This window comes from Lycorma delicatula, chromosome 2, assembly GCF_047948215.1.
Source record: "Lycorma delicatula isolate Av1 chromosome 2, ASM4794821v1, whole genome shotgun sequence".
NCBI classification, from domain to species: Eukaryota; Metazoa; Arthropoda; class Insecta; order Hemiptera; family Fulgoridae; genus Lycorma; species Lycorma delicatula.
This window is the reverse complement of record NC_134456.1, coordinates 9,781,156-9,807,510: the sequence shown is the minus strand read 5'-3', so window position 1 is coordinate 9,807,510 and position 26,355 is coordinate 9,781,156. Positions and strand designations below refer to the sequence as shown.

The following is a 26,355-nucleotide window of genomic DNA, read 5'->3' as shown; positions in this document are numbered from 1 at the left end:
TTTATCGTTCAAGTAAAAGTGTTTGTCAGATGTAACAGCGAAGGTTGTTTCCGACTTATCTAAAAATTTCAAAATAATTTAATTTACTTGTATTAAAAATTAGTCTATTATTATAGAACCAGTCCCTAATGGTAACTAGACCTTATTCCATCTACATTCTTATATCTTTCCAATTTCTGTCATTGTATTCAATGGCGGTATCGTCCACAAAGTGTGACACCTCCTAGAAAATTCCGTTGCATAAGTTATTAATAAGTACGAGTAACAAGAACAGAATGACAGAAAGAGTATTAGTGCATTGTGGAGCACGACAGTTTACTTTAGTACGGTCGCTTAAGTAATACCCTATTTTAACACATTGCAATCGATTTCTCAGACAAGATTCAAACCGGCTTAACGCAGTGCCCCTTATTCCCACTCACTCCATATTGCTCAAAAGTATACTGTGCTGGACTATATTAGTTTTTTTTTTTATATCTAGGAATAAAACTGACACTTTTAGTCCTAAATTTATGTTGCAGTGCGTTCCTCTAAAGAACTCATTCAACAATATTTTCGTACTTTTATTTGTGAATCCAAATTTATTTTTACTATAGAAATTGTTTTTATTGAAAAAATCATTAATCTTTCCTTCATGATTATTTTTGATCGGGTTGGGTGACCAGTGATATATTTCTATTTCTTTCGCATCTACTTTTTTAAACACTGTGATAATTATTTGATCTTTTTAATATTCGTAGGAATTTGCCTGTTTCTAAGCTTTTATTAATTATAAACTCTAATATTTGTGAAATACTTTTAGCGCATTTTTTTATGAAACTCAATCTTAGATGATTGTTATAAACCCTAGATCCCCGACGGGGAGTCTTATTCTTTAAGACTTTGGGGGTTGACATCCCCTCGGCCCTAGCCTTTGCAACCTTTTTTTCCACTACACCCAGAGCTGCAGAACACGTACACTATACATATACACTACACCAAGAACATTACACAAATTACAACATATATCCTTACACAACAACATCTTACACCGTTTTTCTTACATTTACACTCGGTGGTGTTGCGACATCTTACGAAACGCAACCGTAACCCAAGGTGGGAACTATCGCGCCGATGGGTGAATGGCTGTACGTGGTGAGTCTCGAACGATATCCTCTGGGCACCAGGGCGAACCCATTTAGCTCTAGCTCCAGTACGCGTGCGCTCTGCTGGAGTGGTCCGTTATATCACCAGTACTCGTGGGAAAAAAATTGTAAGTCCAGATGAAATTCTTATGATGGTTGGTGGTCCATCAGAAAAAACTACCAAACTTAGTCTTGTGAAGAGGTCTCGGTCACCTTTGTCTGACGAGGATAAAATTCCTGCAGAAGAGAATTGCAAATCATCAGACATGAAATTTAAAAATATTCGATTCGTTGTTCTCCGAATAATCAGGAAGGTGGCTCCCTCCAAAAGGTTTCGCCTTTCTTGATAAACAAAGTTACAACAGATGCAAGTGGTTCCCCGAAGAACAACAAAAATTATGTGACTGATCGATTCTGATTGAAACATTCAATGGTGAGCGCAGCCGATTTATTTTATGTCTCCGTAATATAAATATAAGTGCGGAATACCACAAAACCCTAAATACGGGTCGCGGAGTAATTTTTTTCCGAGATCTCACGAATATAGATATCACTGAAATAGCTGATGAGCTTCGTGCCCAAGATGTTGTAGAAGTGAAGCGTTTAATGAAAAGGCAGAACAGAACGGAATAACCAACGCCTTCCCTTGTACTGACTTTCAACCTTCCAGTCCCACCGGAAAAAATAAAAATTGGTTATCTTTCAGGTAGAGTACGACCTTTGATTCCCAACTCTCGACGATGTTTTAAATGCCAAGGGTATGATCATACTACAACATCTTGCTCTAAAAGAGAGATTTTTTTCTGTGCTAGATGTGCTAAGGAGGGTCACAATAATACTAACTGCCAAGAAGATGAAAGATGTGCTAATTGCAGTGGTTCGCATACAGCTCGCTCCCAAGATTGCCCAACTTTTAAGGAAGAAAGGCAATTCTCAGAATCTCTACCGAGCAGATGCTATCTTTTTTGGCGGCACGCAGAAAATATAAAAAAACAATTAACTCAAGGAATCTGGTTAAACCAGATGTACCTTTTGCTACTGCTACATGAAAACAAGCTCCTAGAAATGTAAGTAATCAACCGTGCGGATCCGGTAATGAGCTAAAAAAACTTGTTCGGATGTTATCTGATCAAATTGCATCACTAACAGCCACTATTTCAGAGCTGACAAAGATAAACAAAAGTCTTTCGTTGCAGTTAGTAATTCCAACAGTCGGATCCCTATGAAAGTTCCTGTCCCCAATGTTTTACCTGTACGGCAGGAGTAATCACAGCTGCCCCACAGCCATCTAATAAGCTCCCTGTTAAGGGAACCTACATAACCATCCCCTTTCGGATGTCTTCTGCAGCATCCCATTCTATTAAATCTCCTCCTTCATCACCTCTTATACTGGAGGATATGGTTGAAGAATCAACCGACGTCAGGGCATTGGAGTTCTTTAAAATCAAAAATACGAAAAGGAAAAACCGGATCACATACGACTAACTTTTATATATTTTCCTGAATCTATTTATCTATAAAACTACCTTTACTTATGAACATTATTCAGTGGAATGTTAGAGGTCTTCGGTCCCGCATTGAGCATATTAGAGTTTTTGCGCGCGCACATGAACCACTAATCATGTGTTTCCAAAAAATACATCTTCTACAACAGGATGCAGTAACATTCAGAGGCTATTTCAGTGAGAGATACGACTGTTTAGTAGTCAGTAAAAAGAGTGACGGAGTTGCTATTTTCATGAGGAATGAGGTGTCGGCTACAACGATTCCATCCTTATTCCTACTGTTGCTGTAAAGGTCTTTATCCCCTTCAAATTGCATATCTGCAATTTTTATCTCTCACACAAATCCCATCGCCCTCGTTAATAGTAGGTGACTTCAATGCTCACCATATTTCCTGCGGCTCATCTTTCTTCTCTTCTCGAGGAAATATGATAAACAGAGTAAGACAAGACTTGGACCTTTGCCTGCTGAATAATGGATCGCACACATGTCCTTATCACCTGGTACATTATCTAACATCGACCTCTCCGTATGCTCACCGAGTTTACTCCCTCGTCTTAATCGGTCTGTTTGTGATGACTTTCATGGCAGTGATCACAAACCAATTATTATTGTTTTTCGTCTCGACCGCGAGGTGGAAAAAAGGCCACGGAGATGGATTGTTGAAAAGGTGGATCGGAACGGTTATCATAAATCCTTCCCATCACGGTATGACGATGACCGAAACATCCTTGATAAACTTTCTTCTTTAACTCCAAAATACTTGAGATTGAATAACAGATATATCCCACAAATATCGGGTAAACCTAGATTTCCTTCGTACCGTGGTGGAATGATGATTGCCAAAATGCTATTAGCAACCGGCGGCAGGCACGACGCAAATTTAACCGTAGGCCTACAACTGAACATCTACATTTATACCGCAGAGCTAGAGCGGTATGCGGTCGAGTATTCTTGGACGCTGAGAGGAAGTTATGGACGAAATACGTGAACACTATTTCACGCACTACTCCCACATCTACGGTGGGGAAAAAAATCCGTGCAATTTGTGGATCACCGAAACAATCTACTCTCGGTCTTATTCATGAAGGAGAACTCCTTTCCTCATCTTCGCACTACCAAATACCTTAGCAAAATCTATCCTCTCGTTTCTCTCACTTCATCATATAATAACGGTTTGTAGAGGTACAAGATACAGATAGAAGTATTATTGTTAAACATTGGTGATTCGGTTGACGAATTTAACGCTCCCTTCGTATTCAATGAATTGTCACACGCTCTTAAAAACTCACGTGAAACTTCCCCTGAACCCGACAACATTCGCCTCGGTATGCTGCCACACTTTCCTAATTCGGCGCTACAAGCTACAAACAAATATTGTACATTTACAATGATTTATTCTCCGAACAAGTCATCCCACCCGGCTGGTAGAAGCCATTATCATACCAGTACTTAAACCAGGTAAATACAACTCCTCCAGCTACGCCCTATCTCCTTGATAAGCGTTTTATACAAAGTAATGGAGAGAATGCTAAACCGCATGCTTACATGGTACTTAGAGAGGCATGGCCTTTTATCTCGAGAAAAGTGTGTTTTCCGACAAGGACGACCCTCATTGACCATTAATGTCAATGGAAACAGCCAAACAAAACGCTTTCCTATTCCATCAGCACCTCGTCGCTATCTTCTTTGATATCAAAAGGGCGTACGACACGGTCAGGCGACTTTGCATTCTTAACACCCTCAAAGAATGGGGAATCAAAGGCAATATGCTTGCTTTTATTCGAGGTTTCTTACCTCGAATAAAAGCATCATCGAACGTTCCATGTTCGTGTGGACGAATCTCTTTCAGGTAGCGTCATTTTGGAGAATGGAGTGCCTCAAGGTAGTGTATTAAGTGCCACCTTATTTTCTATACCCATCAACAATATTACCAAATGTGTACAGCCACCTGTCTCACGATCTTTATTTTTCGACGATTTTGCCATTTACATTGCAACCTGTTCAGCATCCACAGCAGACTATAGAATACTACATCTCACCTTGAAGCTTGATCTAGGGTTACCGACTTCACATTTTCACCTGAAAAAACAAAATGTGTATTCTCGGCTGCGGAACCCTTCCTCTTTCGCAAGTTTTTCTGAACGTAGAGCTTAATGCTATCTCTCTGCATTTCAAGCTTTTAGGTTTATTTTTTGATAGCCGTGTTACTTGGGTCAAACATATCAAAGAATTAAAAACAAAATGTTCCAAACTTTAAAAAATAGATATGATGCGAGTTCTTGGCAACACCAATTGGGGAGCCGATCGGGCATATATGATACGTTTTTATTATTCCTTAGTTCGTTCCTGCTTAGATTACGGTTGCGTCGTTTACTCTTCAGCTTGTCATACCGTGCTTAAAATGCTGGATGCTGTACATCATGGTTTCCTTCGACTTGCCACAGGTGCATTTATATGAAGTCCTGTCGCAAGCTTACTTGCTGACTGTGGTGAGCCGTTACTTTGGGATAGACGAGGCTAGCTTTAAGCACCTTATTTTGCCCGTCTCAAAGGACAACCAAATCACCCGGCTTTTGACACAGTCCTTAGGAATCCTAATTTAGGAAGGTATGAGGACCATCCACGTTGTACTGCACCATACAAATTTTTACACACTTTCATTCTAACCAACGTATCCGTGCTCATATCCTCCACGGGGAATAAACAATATAAATTTTATGTTTTGACCTTACGATGTACAATAAACAATCAACACCATCTACTTACTGTCTTCCAGCAAATGTTTCAGTGTGTTCTCTCAAGATGGACACAGACGCGGTGGTATACACTGATGGATTGAAACAGAATGATACCGTTTGTTGTCTGTGATAGAACATATATGTTTGGTCTACCTGGTATTACGAGTGTCTTTACTGCTGAACTATACGCTATAAATAATTCTCTAATTAACCCTAAGTACCGAAATATCTTTATTTACAGTGACTAGTGTAGTGCTCTCCAAGCCTTAAAAAAACGTTTATTCCAGACATCCTACCGTCATTGAAACCTACAACGCATCGCTGAGTTGAATAATCGCATCACACAAATAAGTTTCTGCCGGGTTTCTAGCCACGTAGGGATTCCAGGTAATGATCATGCAGATTCCGCTGCCAAATACGCATGTAATCAACCTTCTTTCCTCACTCGTGTTACTACTTCTTACTTTATTAATTATTTAAAACAATCTCTTCAAGCTAAGTGGCAAGGTGACTGGACGGCTGCTGTTGATAATGAACTCTGGCGAATTAATGATTCTGTGTTGCCATGGGTCTCCTCGTGCAGAAAAACTCGTCGTGAGGAAGTAGTCCTCTGTCGATTGCGGGTAGGACATACCAGAGTCCGCACGAGTACCTCATGTCTGCAGGACACGCACCACTATGCGTAAGATGTGAGTGCCGTTTAACTGTGCGCCGCATCCTGTTAGATTGCGTATATTATGCGTCTTTACATCGCAAGTTTAAATTATCCCGAAACATTCCCGTATCCTAGGCAATGGCTGGCAAGTGGTATATCAGATGCTTTTATACCTACGGAAAATAAACACGTTTAATAAAATTTAATATATACCTATATTTAGTGTTTGTAAATTAGTTGTAGTTTTTCAGAACTAATCCTTGTTATCCGTGAAGGGCCCTTTACACCCCTTTCGGATTTTGTTAAATTATTTATTTTTTAGTTTTTCGTTTTAAATAATTTTATTTTACTGTTAGATTCTGACTGTAATATTAATTGTAAGATTTACGTGATACTAGTTTTAAGTAGTGTATAAATAGGAGTACGGCGTCACAAGTGCCTAGCCCTCCCGGGGGGAGCGTTAGTGTCGCGTCCGCCATGTTGGTTTTTCCCTTTTCTCCCTGTGGGAATTTCCCGTTTCCCTTTGCGGGAAGTTTGAAATTCCACAGGGTAGCCAACGTTGGTAATGTTAATTCAGTTTGAATATTATTTAAGTATTTAATTCAAATGTTGGTACCGCTGTTGTTCAGCTGTTGTGTAGCGGTATGTTTGAATTAAATAAAATAAATAATATTTAAAGTGAAAAAAAACCAGGTCGGCTAGGGATTGAACCTAGACACGGCGGGACGCGACTGACTGACTGACGCCTTAGACCATTCGGCTGCAGCGACTCCCCCGGTCGGAGAGCGAAATAAGTTGTATATAAGTCGACGACAACAGCGGCGGGCGGTGGTTCAACCGCCATCTTGTGACGTCACACCTGGCGCGTAATACGGTAAGTGTGTGTGTGTGTGTGTGTTTGTAAAATAAAACGTGTTTTAAGGTACTCACCATATTGTCATAGAGTGCGATGACTGCGCGTGCGTGCGTCCACTGGAGACAGACATCTTAACCGTGCACGATCCAACGCTCAACTGAATAAATGACGAAATGATTTTAGTTTAGGTGGAATATTTTTTTTCTGTTCACCTACCGCGCTGTCCACCAATCACAATGTCTGAAACCCACTACCCACATCCTCGACCTGTGATGTATACAACCGCATCAAACCAGTTCACACTGGTGAACAACCGACCGAGTCGGATTAAAATGGATAATTAAAAAAAAACGGTTACATTTTTCTTAATCAAGTTTCCTTTCGTGTGTATATATAAAGCATTCGCATCATTTAGTCATTTTTTCACTAACTGTTGAATAGTCAACATCGTGTGTAAAAAAGTATTATTTGCTTGTGAAAGCGGTATTTTGAAAAGCGATCGTCGATTGTAAAAAAATAGTATTTGCAAAATCGTTATATAGAAGAGTGAACATCTATTGTAAGAAAAAATACTACTTTACAAGAAGGTTATTTGCAAGAGTGCTGTCTAGGTAAGTCTAAATACATAAGAATTCTTTTTTTTAAATATGACATGGTATGAGAAAAAAATTAAAACAATTAGAAAAAAAAATTTAATATAAAAAAATAAATAAAATTGAATAATATATATATATGAATAAAAATAATAATAATGAAATAAAATAGAAAAAAGATAAATACAAAGAAATAAAAATAATAAAATTGAAAAAAAGATCAATATAAATACAAACAAATAATATATATGAATATAAATAAAAATAATGAAAATAATAATGAAATAAAAATTGAAAAAAAGATAAATACAATGAAATAAAAAATAATAAAATTGAAAAAAAGATTAATATATAAATACAAACAAATAATAAAATTGAATAATATATATATGTGAATATAATAAAATTGAATAATAATACAAAGAAATAAAAATAATAAAATTGAAAAAAAGATCAATATAAATACAAACAAATAATATATATGAATATAAATAAAAATAATGAAAATAATAATGAAATAAAAATTGAAAAAAAGATAAATACAGTGAAATAAAAAATAATAAAATTGAAAAAAAAGATTAATATATAAATACAAACAAATAATAAAATTGAATAATATATATATGTGAATATAATAAAATTGAATAATAATTGAAAAAAAATTATGTTTCATCACCAATCGTCATCATCACTGAAACACACAAACAAACAAAAAATAATAATTACTATTAAGTTTGTCTAAAAGAAAAAACATATGTTATTATAATTTTTTTTTGTCTATTAGGTATCATCAAAAATGCAAGTTAATCCAGCCGCGGTTCGTGCAATTAATGATAATGTCATCCGCCTTCGTTGGGACCTAACCGAGCTCGATGAGATGTACCTTCAGTCAACACTTCAACAATACAAGACTCATATCCTAAACCGTTTGAAGGAAGAAGGTAGACGCTTCGACGGCAACGTAAAATGGTAAGTGTGTAACTACTTACATTCATCAATTACTCTTTGTTACATTATCAATACATATTTTCTTCACATCTTTAAAGATACTAATACATCTGTATTTTTTTTTTGTATAGGTATGTTGCGGTAAATGTCGAACTAAAAAAGCAGACGACTCTCGAAGGCGGAGTAGAAACGTCATACACCAACGTTTATTTGCACGGACGGACGAAAACAACTATAAATATGGAGGAGAACACCAACGTTGTCGATGAACAGTGGGTGGAGTCCGTCGAAAAAATCGTCGAGACGATGGTGAACTTCATCAACAACGGTAGCGGATGGGTAATGCATAAAATAATTTATATAGACCTAAATGTTATTCGTTACCGACCGCTATACGGTGCTTCTTCCTCCTATATACGTACTCCAAATAAAATTTTAAAAAGAGAGGCAGTAATTAACGTAAAAAATCCACATGACCAGAAATGTTTTCTCTGGTCAGTTTTAGCATACCTCCATGACCAACCTGGTCGTAACTACCGTCAGACGTGGTATGCTAGGTACGAGCATGATATAAACATGCTTGGGATATTATACCCTGTAAAAGTAAGAGATATTAATCGCTTTGAGATGTTAAATCCCACAATAAGCGTTAATGTCTACGGGTATGAGGAGGAAAACGATCGTGTCTATCCGGTACGCGTTACCGAAAATCACGATCGTGAAAACTGCATACACCTATTGCTGCTTACAGGAGAGACTAGAGAAAAATTTCATTACTGTCTGATTAATACCAAACCAGGTAAAAACGGACTTTCTCGTCTCCTGACGGGTCTAACAAAGGTCCACTGTGCTAGTAGATACTGTCCTTACTGTTTGCACCGTTTCAGCTCATCAGACCCACATGTCGCTTTACAAAATCTACAGAAACATCTGATCGAGTGTAAGCGACACGGTGCACAACGAGTAAGGCTTCCCAAACCGTACAACCAAAAGGAATGCATAATGAAGTTTAGGGACTACTCGTCCACGCTACGCGTTCCGTATACGGTGTATGCAGACTTTGAATCATTTGTACATCCGATGGACACTGCCACCCCTAAACCAAACACTAGTTTTACCGATAAGGTAGCCCATCATCTTCCGTCCGGTTACGCCTATGTAATCGTTGACGAGGGAGGACAGATTTGTGAAGGTCCTGTAGTGTACCGAGCGAGAACAGATGGTGAAAATATCGTTGAAAAGATGCTGGACGAAATGCTCGATCACGCCGATAGATTGCACAAAATTATGATTACCGAAAAACCGATGGTGATGACTCCCGAAGACACTGAAACATTTCAAAGGGCTACCGAGTGTTTTCTTTGTCATTGTGAGTTGAACGACGATCGTGTACGTCATCACTCACATACCACAGGACGGTTTCTCGGTGCATGTCATAACGAGTGCAATTTAAATTGTAAGCGCACCCAGCATATTCCAGTATTTTTTCATAACCTCCGCGGATACGATAGTCACCATATAGTTCAAGCTTTGGGAAAATACAAACACCAACACAAAATAAACTGTATCGCCAACACGTCCGAGCGATTACAGTCACTGTCCATCGGACCATTGAGATTCTTGGACTCTTTACAATTCCTTCCGTCATCCCTCGAAAAACTTGTAGAAAATTTAGTAAAAGATTGTCAGAACAAAGACGTTGTCTTTAAAACACTCACCGCCCGCTTCCCGCTACCAGAAAAAAGGGATTTCTTAATCCGAAAAGGTGTCTACCCATACGAATACATGACACATGTAAACAAGTTTTTCGAAACCCAACTTCCGCCGCAGACGGCGTTCTACAGCACGCTAAGAAGAGAGAACATAACAGACGATGATTACACCCATGCCCAAAACGTGTGGGAAACGTTTGACTGCAATACGTTAGGCGATTACCACGATCTGTACCTTCTTAGCGACGTACTATTGTTGGCAGATGTGTTTGAAAACTTTCGGAATACGTCTATGCAATATTACGGTTTGGACCCATGCCACTTTTACTCCACCCCCCATTTTACGTGGAACGCCATGTTAAAATTTACCCGACAAAAATTGGAACTGTTGACCGACATAGATATGCATCTGTTTGTTGAAAAAGGTACACGAGGTGGTGTAGCAATGATTTCAAACAGGTACGCCAAGGCGAACAATCCAAACATTCCAGATCAATATGACCCATCCGAACCCACCTCCTGGGTTCAATACTATGATTGCAACAACCTTTACGGTACAGCCATGGTTGAACCCCTACCATATGCAAATTTTAGGTGGTTGAGTAGTGAAGAGATGAACATTCTCAACATCAACAATGTTGACGATCGTGGAGAAAAGGGCTATATATTGGAAGTGGATCTCGAGTATCCACAACACCTACACGATCGTCATAAGGATTACCCCCTTGCGCCCGAACGACTAGTACCAGTTGACGAAATGTTGTCACCTTATTTGAATGATGTACAAAGATGTCCCGTAAAAAAACTAATGACAACATTGTTAGACAAAGAACATTATGTCTTACACTACAGAAATCTAAAACTATACACCCGCCTCGGTTTAATCGTGAAACACATTCATAGAGTTCTGGAATTCTCCCAATCGCCTTGGTTGAAACCGTACATCGATTTCAATACTGAAAAGCGTGCACAAGCGCGAAACAGTTTTGAAAAAGACTTTTTTAAGTTAATGAATAACGCGGTGTATGGTAAGTCATTGGAAAACGTTCGTAACCGAATAGACTTCCAACTCATCACTAACGAGCGTAAACTGGATAAAGCAATAGCGAAACCGAGAGTTAAAGCTTGGTACATCTATAACAAAGATGTTGTGGGGATAAGTTTGAAGAAAACGGAAATATTCCTCAATCGTCCAATATACATCGGATTTACCGTATTGGACATTAGTAAAGCGATCATGTACGAATTCCACTATGGTTACATGGTGGAAAAGTACGGTGATAACATAAAGCTTCTAATGACTGATACTGATAGTCTGATGTATCATATAGTGACGGATAACGTTTACGACGATATCCTTCACGATATAGATCGATTCGATACTTCAGACTACCCCCGAGATCACATGTGTTATAGTAATACCAATAAGAAACGTCTCGGTAAGTTTAAGGACGAGATGAATGGAAGGGCTATTCGTGAGTTTGTCGGTCTTCGTGCTAAGATGTATAGCATTCTCGAATTCGACAAGAAGGAGAAGAATGTTGCAAAGGGTATTCCTAGAGTATCCATTGCAAACGATCTTAGACACGATCTGTACAAACAAAGTCTTTTTAAAGATCAAGTTACATACACAAGTGCGTATGGAATCAGAAGCACTTTGCACAATATCCATTCCATTAATCAGTCTAAGAAGTCGCTATCACCGTTCGACGACAAACGATTCATTTTACAAAACAGAATAAACACAGTTCCATATGGTCACTACAGTGTAAATAAAACAAAACGTAGCCCGTCCGAAACTGTCGATAACCCAAACCACCAAAAGAGACCAAGAATCGATCACGATGTCCTCATATCCCACGGTCACGACTATTTATATTAATTATTGCCTCCACTACTTACAATAAAAAGTGAAAACAAACTATAAAAATTATTTACTAAAAAAATGTGTATCTTGTTTTTTCACTTGTAAAATAAAAATTTTTCTTAAATTAATTGTGTATCTTGTTTTCACTTGTAAAATATTTAATATATATTGTATAAACAAATATGTAAATTATTTAATATATATATTGTATAAACAAATATGTAAATTATTTAATATATATTGTAAAAAAAAATTTAAAATATTTAATATATATTGTATAAACAAATATGTAAATTATTTAATATATATTGTATAAACAAATATGTAAATTATTTAACATATATTGTATAATAAAAAAAAAAAAAAAAAAAAAAAAAAAAAATTTAAAATATTTAATATATATTGTATAAACAAATATGTAAATTATTTAATATATATTGTATAAACAAATATGTAAATTATTTAACATATATTGTATAATAAAAAAAAAAAAAAAAAAAAATGTAAATTTATTAATATAAAATAATTTTTTTTTAAATTAATTGTGTATCTTGTTTTCACTTGTAAAATATTTAATATATATATTGTATAAAAAAAATATGTAAATTTATTAATATATAAAATAAAAATTTTTTTTAAATTAATTGTGTATCTTGTTTTCACTTGTAAAATATTTAATATGTATTGTATAAAAAAATATGTAAAATAAAATTTTTTTTTAAATTAATTGTGTATCTTGTTTTCACTTGTAAAATATTTAATATATATTGTATAAAAAAAATATGTAAATTTATTAATATATACGTATATAACATAAGAAAAAATTTCTTAAATTAATTGTGTATTTTTTTTTTAAAAAACCCATTACTTACTCAGTGTCACTGTCACTATCACCTCTCCACGGACGTTTCTTCCATAGATTCTTTATATTTACCGAAGAGAGGTAAAACCGATCTTTAGTCCAATAACTAAGACTTATTCGACGGTTACTACAAAATCGACTCCTCGGTGAACGTACATCATAATATGGTATATGTATACTGTCACCTTCGGGACGCGATTTTGTAATCATAACCATCGTCCGATAACATCTCATTTCCATAAATAAAAAAGAATCTATTATGTCTCTGATGGTCGCAGGGTATGAGTGCAACTCCCATGACCATGAAGAACCATAGCAGTCCACAGGTACCTCCTCCAACTTAAACATCACCGGCCCTGCATCGTCCCTTATGAAGGACGTACGAAAGATATGCCGTAACATATCCTTCATCTCGTCCTCATCCCGCTTCTTCTCGGGCGGCGATCGTAAATAATTAGTTATGATCGCCACCCATGAAAGGTACGCTAACGACGGAGCCGGCATGGTGATGTGATAACAAGTGAATGATGTACCTCCTTTTGGGTGTACTATATATGCAATACGTGACTGAATACCCCCATCCCCCCCAACCATATCACTAGCTACAAACTAATACCATATATAAAACATGAATTATAAATAATACAAAACAATATATTATAAATACAAAAAAATAATTTACTTACTCACTAGACCCCAATCGTTTCGGTCTCTTCCACCGATTTTTTATGAATGTCGATGAGTGCATACGACGGCGTTTAGTAGTACCGGATAGTTCCCACCGTCCAGTACTAAAACGTATTTGATCCTGACGACCAAAAAGCTCCCATGGTGGACGTACTTTGTAATACGGTACACGTATACGAAGACCGTCTGGAGGCGATTTGGTCAACAGAACCAACGTATCACCTGCTCTTCTGACATTCAAAAAAGACCGTATTATGTACGATATGGATTCTAGCGTTGAATACAAGCCCCAGAACCCGTGGTCATACCACACCTGCTCCGTCACCCACAACTCTGGCCCCGCATCGTCATTAACAAAAGATGTTCGAAATATATGTCTAAGCATATCTTTCATTTCATCTTCCTCCCACGTTGTCCTAGGTGGCGATTTTAAATAATTTATTATAATCGCCACCCATGAAAGATATGCTAACGACGGAGCTGGCATGACGATGTAGTAACAAGTGAATAATGTCTTACTTTTGTGTGTACTATATATATATATGTAACTGAATAACCCCCACCCACAACGTAACATAACACTTTGTCACCCATGTAATCGTACTTTGTAATTGATAGCTACAAAAAATACAAAACATTAATATAAAAAAATATAAAAAAAGTATATATTTACATACCTGGTATTCATCGGGCGGTATGATATTATCACTCCCCGACAGAGTGCACACCGACCATAGTCGGAAAGCACACGTATTGCACACACCTCACAGAAATGATGACCGCAAGGGGTAAAAGAAACATCCACCCTATTTGATAAACAAATAGGGCAGATGGCCTCCTCACCTACACGATCATTATCCCTGTGAAGGGAGAGTCGGCGAGCGACCATCCGGTGACGTTCGTGGTACTCCCTTGGAGGTGCAACACCTCTACCACGTGCCGTCAACAACGCCCTCAACCGCGACGTCATATCTTCTCTATGTTGGATACTTGAAGATGGAGGCGGAGACGCTGGTGTGTACTCGATAGGTGACGTAGGCGCCTCCGCTGCGACGACTGGTGATGGTGGAGGTGGTGGCGATGCTGTAGCCTGCGGTGGTGGAGGCGTAGCCGCTGGAGGTGGTAGAGGCGCTGGAGGCGCTGGAAGCGTTGGAGGCGACGTGGCTACTGCCTCTGCACGTTGTTGGGCCTCTACCAAGCCCTCATTTTGGCGTATGTAACTTATACACCGCCTTTTCACACGGTGCATACAATGAAGCAGATCTACAACGCTGTAGAACGCCTCCACCTGCTGGTTGCGGTTGCGTTGCAACCGTCCACCACACCGACGGATGTCAACTATCCCATCCATAATTTCTCTTATATCATCACCACCGGACATATTAAAAGTTAAAAGTTAAAAATGAAAATAAAAGTTATTAAAAATGAAAATGGATATATAATGTAAAATAAAATAAAAGTTAAAAATGAAAATAAAAGTTAAAGTTAAAAATGAAAATAAAATAATAAAAATAAAGTAGAACGAAATAAACAGACTATCAACTATCGACTAAAGCGCAAGACTAATGTAAAACAATGTTGCACTCAGCTAATATATAAGTAAATGGCTAGAAGAAGATAGAAAATATTTTGTGTATGTGTGTAATAAAATATTATACACACACACATAGTACATTAGTTATATATAATTTTAAGTAAGTAAAAAAAGGAAGTCAAGTTTATTCGCAAAAGAAAAAAGAGACAGTAAATAAATAGTCTATCTTTTACTATTTCATACAACTAATAAGTATATTTTTAAAATGCATCAAAGAGAGAGAAACATAATACTGTTAATAAATATAATTTTTAATGTATCAAAGAGAGATAAATAATATTTCTTTGTTAAAAGCAACTAAAAAGAGAGAGAAATATTACTGTACAGTTGGTTTAATTGGAATGCGGTTTTCAAGAGCGATAAGTAATACTTCTTTGTTAGTTGCAAGTAGAAAGAGACAGAGATATGACTATGCAGTTGTTTTAATTGTATGCGGTTCTCATGAAGGAAAAGAATGGGGAGATATACGCACTACATATAACCGCATTTTTAATAAAAAATATCTTATGTTATAACGTAATTGCAACATGTGGTCTTTGTTAATAATATCTAACAGTTAAAATATTATTTCTTTTAATAATTGCATCCGCAATAGAAAAAAACAAAGGGGAGATAAAAGTCGTATGTTATACTGTAATTGCAACATGTGGTTCTTTTTTAATACTATCTACCAGTTAAAATATTATTTCTTTTAATAATTGCATCCGCAATAGAAAATAAAAAAAAGGGGAGATAAAAGTACAACTTAGTTTTGTATTAATAATTATACACAAAAAAAAATAAAAATTGCATTTTATTTAACGCACGTTTATGTACTATTCTATGAAGTATAATAAATTATTTAAAATAACAAGCAAGAAGTATATATTACTAACATCTGTTAAAATTGCATTAAATGCGTTTTCTTTGTATTAGTATATGTAATAAATTATTTATTTAACACACGTTTTTGTACTATACTATGAAGTATAATAAATTATTTAAAATAACAACCAAGAAGTATATATTACTAACATCTGTTAAAATTGCATTAAATGCATTTTCATTGTGTTAGTATATGTAATAAATTATTTAAAAAATACGTAGAGCTAAAAGTATATATATATTACAGACAATTTACTGTATTCGTTTTATTTCTTTGTATTGTATAAGGATATATTACAGACAGTTGTTTTATATTCAGTTGAGAATAATAACAACATACACCCGCATATGGTAATAAATTATTTCTGTTATTTGCAACTGGTTATCAAAACGTTATATATACTACACACTATAATAATTTATTCCTTTAGTTACTCTACACATAATAATAAACTGAATTTTATACATCTCAAAATTGTTCGTTTAATAATAAATTAAATTTTATACATCTCAAAATTGATCGTTATTCCTTATTCATCTTACCAGTGGAAGTTGTAAAACAAATTAATATTTTTCTTAAGAAATAATTATTAAATAAATTAAATTAATATATTTTTTTAAGAATTAATTATTAAATAAATTAAAGTTTTATACGTCTAAAAAATCGACCGTCTTTCCTTATACAACTTATCAGCGGAAGTTGCAGAATATTATTTTTGTAACAGATAAAGAAACTTTATTCAAGACTTTCTTCATTCTTGCGCTAGTACTCAACCATAATGGAACGTTCATTTTATGATAGAGTACATACATTTTACAGGGTTACTAGAGACGGTAATAATAAGATTTATACACCGTTATGGCCGCATATGAAAAACCCGTTACTTTCTCCACTGATCCTAGCTATCCATGGGTTCAGGTACGAGGGTATCGATGATGTAGTCAGATGTGACTATTGTTCTATACGCTTGTGGATGTGGGAAGAAACGGACCATCCATATGTGGAACATAAACGGTGTATGCCATCTTGTCCGTTTTTTGGGTAACCCTCTAAAGTGTACAACGGTCCTTTTCAGGACCACCCTAAACCCCCCGAATCGATAATTTATATTAAATCATAATACGCTTTACGATATCGTAAATCGGATATTGATTTTCATATATATATAAGTATTATCGATACGGCCGGTGCCAAGGCCGGGATATAAGAGTGGTGAGGCGGGTAATAAAAACAATAAAGATCCTTTTTGATATTCCCTTCCATACAAATGAAATATATTTAGTATCACAATGAGCACCATTGTGACAACAGCTAACGAGTACTGCTCCATGAAATGGAGTTTACTTCTGTGTATTACAATAACTTCATTACTAATTGTGGAATCTCGAAATCTAACATTCATTGAGACATATCGTGAATCTATAGGTTTCTTATGTAAAATCCCACAAAAAAGGTCAATACCAACCATTAACATTTCGAAACAGTTAAAGTCTCAAAGGTTTACATTCAGACCGGTGTATGTTGTTTTACACCGATGTGATAAAGGCTCGGGATCTTGTCAACAATGTCAGGAAGTTAAATGTCAACCAGAAAAAGACAGCGTTGAAAAAGTAACTTTAGAAATTCACATTACAGAAATGTTAATGAACAACAGCTTCATAACGTATTATAAAACCATTGTAGCCACCAATCATACTCGTTGTTCCTGTCAATCAATCGAGATTCCTATCCGATGAAATGTAAATAAGGTGCGTCTTACGATTATTTTATCACTATAGCGATGAACACCAAAGCGACAATAGCTAAAGAGCTCCACCGACAGGCTCGACGAAACTATCCTACAAGACGTGTCGAACTGAAGAATATTTCTGATCTTTTCCAAGCTGACCTTGTAGAAATGGGACCGTACGCAAGATCAAACAAAGGTTATCGATACATATTGACGATGATAAATTGTTTTTCTAAACTAGCATTCGCCGTACCGGTTAAAACTAAAACCGGTACGGAGATCGCTAAAGCCCTAAAACCTATTTTGGATAAACACAAGATGCGACATTTTCAAACCGATTTGGGTAAAGAGTTCTACAATCCGACGGTTAAACGACTATTACAGTCGTACAATATAAATCACTATTCCACACATTCGGATAAAAAAGCGTCGATAGTCGAACGGTTTAATCGAACACTGAAAACGATGATGTGGAGAAAGTTTACCGAACAAGGAACCTACAAGTGGTTAGAATTACTACCGAAACTTATTGCAAAATACAACAACACTAGTCATCGTACTATCGGAATGAAACCGAAAGATGTAAATACGCGAAACCAAGCCGCTGTTTTACAACGGTTAAATACGGTACTCTACCGAATGCCTACCTTACCGAAATACAATGTTGGCGATCGAGTGCGTATAAGCAAATTTAAAAAGACATTCGACAAAGGATATTTACCGAATTGGACAAACGAAATATTTATCGTACATAAGGTACACAATAATACGCGTCCGTGTACTTACACGTTGATCGATGTTCACGGTGAGGTGGTGAGCGGTAAATTTTACACTGAAGAGCTCACTAAAACTAACGTTACAAATAATGTGTATTTAGTCGAGAAGGTCTTACGAAGAAAAGGTGATAGGCTATTTGTAAAGTGGCAAGGGTTCGATGGAAAACACAACAGTTGGATACATAAGGTGGATTTGGTCAGGTGAATCGATCAGTCATAAACATGAAGTTGGAACGACAACAGGTTGGTAATATTACGCTAGAAAACTTTGACGAATATGCAGGAGCTGGGTTTGGAGAGGGAAAAAAGACTCGTCATGGACCTCTTCTGCCGAATACAATCAGATGTATTATCTGCGGACCGTCTAATTGTGGAAAAACAAATGTCCTATTCAACTTGCTGTTCTCACCAGACGGTCTACGATTCAGAAATATTTACGTGTTTTCTAAATCGCTGTACCAACCAAAATATAAGTTTCTAGAACAAGTTATGACCGGTGTTCCGGAGATCGGTTATTTTTCATTTACCGAAAACGATCATGTGATGGCACCCGACGAAGCGGAACCGAACTCGATAATGATTTTCGACGATGTAGCTTGCGAAAAGCAAAATAATATTCGCAAATACTTTGCGATGGGTCGTCACAACAACATCGACAGCTTTTATTTGACACAGACATATTCCAGCGCTGGAAAGCACCTTGTGCGAGACAATGCAAATCTCCTTCTTATATTCAAACAAGACGATCTCAACTTACGTCACATATATCAAGATCATGTAAATACCGATATGAAATTCGATCGGTTTAAAATTCTGTGCGGAGTGGCATGGATAAAGCGTCACGGATTTTTAGTTGTGGATAAGGAGAGCGATATCGACGGAGGACGATATAGAGTAGGCTTTGATGTTTTTGTAAAAGAGATCAGTCGATAACCGGTAACAATGGCAAGCATACACACCTACGAGGACGTAACACCGTACGCTAACGCCATACGTTTTAGACAAAAACCGCAAAACAACTTGTGTTCTAAATATTTTAGCGACCGTCAGAAGTTTTGCGGTAACTACGTCTGTCGTAAAGTGAACTACTGTGAAAATAAAGACCGACGATGTTGGCGACATGTAAAAAGAATGAATCGTGACTATCCGTTGGTCGTTCTGTTGATGATTACTAGCGAAGGTAAGATTTTCAATAAGCGTATATGGTTAAAATTTTTAGAAGAATGTGACAAATACGAGATGCCAATCGAACTGGTGATCTACGATAAAAATATGTTCAACACCACAGTTCGACACGGATGGAACTTTATTTCAAGATTTAGACCCTCTCCGCTCATGTACAAAAAGCCTTTATTGGAACTTCGGAACCGTCATGCATCTATGGACTACACAAACGTTTACATGCACATGTTGGAATACGGTAGTCGTCTTGAAGGAGTGAGATGTTGTATAGTGATCACGGAACGAACTATTCCGATCAGGTCACCCAAAACGTTGTACCGCTTAGCGTTATCATACGGTAGAAAATGTTTTGTGGACACGGCTTACGGAGTACAATTTACCGATGAAGTACCGGAGACATTACCGGTAAGACGAGGAGGATTACCGTTCGACATCGTGAACAACAGAGCGCAGGCGCTCTTTTCCGGTGAATTTCTAAACGAAGCGATACCTACTTTGCAACTATACGCCAATGTGTTCGGATTGAGGTACAACGAACGACGCGAACTGTTTGAAGTCCAAAACGAAGATCTGTTGCGAAAATGGTGCGAATATGCAGGAGCGAAACCAGACGAATTTTGGCTGTTCAATAGCTATCTGTTGCATTTACATTCGGAAGGTGATCGTCATCCGATCAGACGACTTTCCACACGGTACCTGACAAAGGTCCCACAACGCGATCACTCAACAGTTGTGGATATCCCAATGTGGGTTGGAAATGTAAAGAGAGCTGTTGTCTTTAAAGACACAAGCACGAAACTCATGATACCGTCTATCGATCAGGGTGTAACGCAATATTACCGCGAATTGTGCAATACCATTCGTCGTCCGACAAGAATGAATGTTTCGTTAATCGATATTATACGCTTTTTACGCAGAACCAAAAAACATGCAGTGTTCTTTAGATCGGTGGAACTAGGATGGTGATGTGTCGACTGGTTTCCGATCATTCGTAACCACGATGTCGAACAAGAACGAGGTCGATATGTCATCGTCGTCGACGTCTGCGAAGTTGGTAATGGAAATCGATAGAATACGAGATTCCATTAAACGAAAACATCGCGCTATTACGCAAGGAATAACGGAATCGGAACAGGCTACGGAAAAGCAATTTAAGCCTATTGTCGAACCGCTCCGAGAACTTAATCAATCGTTTAAACAGAAGTACGATGTTAAAAAAGAACAAGAAGAGAATGCAAAGGGAGTGGGTGAAAAGGAGGAGGTGGAAGAGACACCAACGGTTATGAGAAGACTCTTTAAAACACCAACGTCGGAAAAACAATTCGTAAAACCTGTAGACCCGTCGACGCCGAAAACGATGGGTTTTCGTGCAAAACATTTCTTGAACCTTACCGTAACAGATAAAGGTAAAAAAATAGACAACGTCTACGGAGTTAAAAACATTGACGATCAATGGATGATTGGAACAAAACCACTCCAGTTCAAAGGAAATAAAATAGTTATCGACAACAAGACGTATAGTGGTTCCAAAGGTTTATATGAATTGATTTTTTTGAATGACCCTGTAGATTATACATCCAAAGATTTAAATAACTATAAAAAAATATTAGAAACTACTGAGGCGCATAAAAGTCAAAATACCGGTCGCATAATTTCCAGTCGGTCGTTAAAGTACAAGAATATTATCAAAAGACTGTTTCCACGTACACATCTTTCGTCGGAAAGCGGTCATGACGACGAAAGTCCAATAACCGGATCGGGTCTGTTGATGAGAGCGAAGAAAACGGATAGACCGGATTACGTTTACTGGGACGATCCGAACGAACTGTGCGATAGACTGCGACTTTTATTGGCTTCGAAACGTGCGGGTCATACCGGTCATAATAACGAAATAGTCTCGATCGTAGAAGAACTACAAGAAGGTGGATACATAAAGGAGGGTAGTACAGGGAACTTTTTATTTTAAACAGTCTGAAGATGAGTATCGACAAGTTCGGTCGTTCTCGGGTTGGAAGTGCAACCACCCAACCACCACCAACTCGAATTGTCGAAACGTTTGACAAAACCGCCGATGGAGATTTCGATATCAAGAAAAGACGTTTGTGCAACGTTGGACCACCTGTTGAAGATGATGATGGTGCAACAATCGGTCACGTTAAGAAAATGTTCGTAAAGCAAAGCGAGTTGAATAATAAATACTTACCCACGGTTTCACCGATGGACAACAACGCACTCTCCTTTTCAAAGAGGCGATTGTGCGATATCGCCGATCCAATTGTAAAAACAGACGCCGTAACTGTCGACTATTTACGGAAAAACCTTTTCGGTAAAAATGAGACAATTAACGCGAGAGGTTGCGTTATCGCAAATGCTGGTGCACCAATTAATAGCACGGATCTCACTACAAAGTCATACGTAGACAAAGTGACAAATGGGATTTTTACGAGTAATGATGGCGTTGTGGATATCCAAAAAAGTGTTATAACAAACGCTAAGGCACCTGTTGAGTTGACTGACCTCGCGACTAAAGGATATGTCGACCTAATGAGGGGTGAATTGAAGAAAAAGATGGTGGAAGAGTACGTAATGCATAGCGATCTAAATCGTGTATTCTTAGCGAAGATTTTTAAAGATGATGACAACGCAATCAATTATCAAAACAAGCGAATATGTAGAGTCGGTGATCCTGTCGAAAAGACGGACGTCGCAACAAAGTCCTACGTAGACGATATGGAATTACATATACAAAAATTGCTTACTGCGACTAAGGGATATATCGATGACACACTATTTAGGTTCTACAAATTTCTATTAAACATTAATGACAACGCTAACAGAAACTTAAATCAACAAACGCTTATGAGTGTACTATCCGCTGACAATCATCACCAAAGCGATTCTGCAAACACAATTCTAAGTAGTAAAGATACAATGGAGAACGAGGATGTGACAAAAAATATGGTGCGTCCACCAATCACTGATAAGGCATTGAAAAATGAGGATGTTTCTGCAAACACAGTTCTAAGTAGTAAAGATACAATGGAGAATGAGAATGTGACAAAAGATATGGTGCGTCCACCGATCACTGATAAGACATTGAAGAATGAGGATGTTAACAAAAATATGATACGTCCCCCGGTCTCGGATGATGTGAATAAAAATATGGTACGATTGCCGAACACGGATCCAATGTAAGATGGTGGAATGTAGTTAACAAGCTCATTGTCTGTCCGACATGACAAGAGTGAGGAGGTCAAAACGTTCGTCTCCTGTTCGAAAGGGTAAGGTGAGAAGATCTAAACGAATAGCCAGTCTTAAACGAGGTGGTGGACTGTTAACAACTCTAACAGCAGGAGCTGCAGGAGCGTTAGGATCCTACATCAGCGATAAAGCATTAAAAGGTGTCAAAAAGGTGGTGGGAACGGTCGTAAACAAAGGGGTCGATTTATTACCGATAGAGTTACACATTCCGGGATATCAGTACTGCGGACCGGGAACGAATTTAAAAAAACGATTAAAGAGAGGTGATCCCGGTGTAAACAAGTTGGACGCTGCTTGTAAAGAACACGATATCGCATACGCAACGTACAGTGATAACGAAAGAAGAGCGGCAGCAGATCGTAAATTAGCCGATAGTGCTTGGGAACGAGTTAAAGCTAAGGATTCGAGTATAGCGGAAAAAGCTACGGCATTAGCAGTTACAAACGCGATGAAATTAAAAGCAAAGTTCGGTGGTGGAAGAGTACGAAGACGAAGAAGACGAACAAAAAGGAATAATATAAAACGCCTTGTCGAAATGATGAAACGAAAAGCGGGCGCTGCAGGGCAGGGATTATACCTTAAGCCCTACCCTTCGACTGGATCGGGAATAGGTGGTAAAAAAAAACATCGTCGTCGTCGTCGACGTCGACGCCGTCTCCAATAAAGGGAATACCAATTCGACCGCTATCGAATATAGAACTTATGTTGTACGCGAGAAAGTTAAATATAGCCGATTTTAGAGGAGTCTTTATGTTGGACGCATTACCTACACAACCGAAGACCAACGAATCTGCGATAGTTAATCTTGATCGCAGTACCGGTCATGGAACACATTGGGTATGTTATATAAAACGTGGACGGGTGGTGGACTATTTCGATAGTTTCGGTAATTTGCGTCCACCTAACGAATTGATGCGTTATTTTCCACTCGATTCTACTATAAATTTCAATTATAACGCTACACAGAATATAAACACGGTTATCTGTGGACACTTATGTCTTGAATTTCTCAGTCGTGGTCCGTCGGCCTACAGGTAAACATGTTCTGCATAAGTGGAAATACGTCGTTATTACACGCTACATTCTTTCCACCATTGGATTTGTCTGATGGTGATTGGGAATTGGCGTTGATAAATTTAACCACATACAACTCAATTCCAAATGTCGAAGAGGGAATCAACAACACATTTACTGTCGAACCAAAGAGACCACAAAGACCGATTAAGTTGACACTGGCGACAGGATCGTATGAAGTGGATGATATCGCTAAACACTTGAGCGATGAACTGAAAGACAAAAGCAAAATAGATTTACTTATGCGTCCGAATAACAATACGTTAAAATGCGAACTTAAATGCAGTGCTGCGATCGATCTGACCTCTAAGGATAGTATGGCACCGCTGTTGGGGTTCGAGAGAATTAAACTGGCGGCGAATATATGGCACGAGTCATCAAAGCCGGTCGCCATTAACAACGTGAACACCGTACGGGTTGAATGCAACCTTATACGAGGCTCCTATACGAACGGATCAGAGGGACACGTATTGCACGAATTCACGCTTAGCGTACCGCCTGGTTTCAAAATAATCGAATCACCGAAGAATATAATCTATCTACCGGTGAATACGAAGAGCTTAGACGAGATCGTTATAAAGTTTACCGATCAAGACGGAAAACCGATAAATTTCCGCGGTGAAATAATTACGGTGAGATTGCATCTACAAAGGAAAATCAATAAATGGGGTTAATATACAATAGCGGTGGTACTAGTATCGAAACGACACGCAAATCGATCAGTCGACGAGCAAACACCAAAGCGTTAACATCACGTAACGTGTTGTTTCTTCGAAAACTTGGTTTCACAGTTTTGGTGAATCGTAATGGCAGGAGCGAATATGTTGGACGTCGGTGAAAGTGTTTCGTTCGACAACACGATCACACAGTATGAATATCATACCCATCTTCCGTACGCTTCTTCAACCTACAACAACAACGATGAAATCCGGATTCCGATACACCAACAAGATGTGTACACGTTACCGCATAAAAGCTATTTGATGGTCGAAGGTGCGTTAACTACTAAAGCAGGCGATAAAAAGGCAACGGAATCGACTTTAACAAACAACGCGATACCGTTTCTCTTCGAGGAGATACGATACGAGATAAACGGCGCGGAAATGTGTCGCGTACAAAAGTTAGGAATAACGACAACGATAAAGAATATTCTTTCCTTGCGTAAAAGCGAAGAAAATATTTTGGAAAATTTCGGGTGGAAGTTCAAAGCTACGGATAAGTTCGATTTAGATGAAACCACTGGAAGATTTTGTTTCTACGTACCGCTGCGTATGCTGATGGGTTTCGCCGAAGACTACAAACACATAATATTGAACGTCAAACAAGAATTGGTCTTGCTGAGATCTTCCAGCGATGTGAACGCATTAGTGTCTTCCAAAGATGCACCTGATTCCAAGTTGAAGGTGACTAAGATAGCGTGGAAAATTCCGTATGTTCACGTTGCCGATACGATGCGATTGCAATTGTTGAAGGTCGTAGAACGAGATAGACCGTTAGCGATTGCTTTTCGTACATGGCAGATCCACGAATATCCGGCTCTACCACAAACAAACATACATTCATGGACGGTAAAAACATGTGCGCAAACGGAGAAACCGAGATACGTGATATTCGGTTTACAGACGGACAGAAAGGATAAAGCTACAAAATCATTGACGAACTTCGATATGTGTGAGTTGGTAAACGTTCGTCTGTATTTGAATTCACAGTACTATCCGTACGACAATCTACAGGGAGATGTGAATATGATGTATGAAATGTTCGCCAGTTTTCGGTCCGCCTATTATAACAAACCGGAGGACGAATGTCCCGCTTACAGTTTGGCGGATTTCAAGGTCAGTGTACCGTTAATTGTTATCGACTGTTCCCGTCAGAACGAATCGCTTAAAACGGGAACAGTAGATGTACGTATCGATTTCGATACCAAAAACAATATACCAGCCAATACGACTGCCTACTGTCTCATTATACATGATAGCATCGTCACATACACTCCGCTCACTGGAATAGTGAAAAAGCTTATGTAATGCGGGAGGTATTTAAAATCGATCAATTAGACGGAGGGGATGGACTGGGAAAGGAAGGTAAAAAGCAAATATTAGCTACGTGGCGACGGTTTACGAAATGGTTGATAACATTTAGTATATTTAAAACAGGTATAGCAGTTGGTATAATTGTAACACTATTATTGGGTGACTCTTCACATGAATCTTGTACAACGATCAAACCGATACGGTGTAGAGTTACTTTTTCTTCACAATCACCGGTTAACATACCGTTAGTGTGGTGTAATTCATCGTCTGTGGAGGTGTTGCCCATTTTTTAC

At 37.8% G+C, this 26,355-nt stretch overlaps 2 protein-coding genes across 4 annotated transcripts in view; both read right to left on the bottom strand.

The window, feature by feature from the left end:
• Positions 1-26,355, bottom strand: part of LOC142320111 (uncharacterized) — a 470,415-nt gene that overhangs the window by 322,976 nt on the left and 121,084 nt on the right. The gene's annotated exons all lie outside the window — the stretch shown is intronic.
• On the bottom strand, positions 8,023-15,016 carry LOC142320463 (uncharacterized). The gene is made up of 2 exons (XM_075358265.1): positions 14,226-15,016; positions 8,023-8,163 (listed from the first exon to the last, which is right to left on the bottom strand). The coding sequence occupies exons 1-2, from the start codon at positions 14,927-14,929 to the stop codon at positions 8,145-8,147; spliced, it is 723 nt and encodes a 240-aa protein (XP_075214380.1). The 5' UTR covers positions 14,930-15,016; the 3' UTR covers positions 8,023-8,144.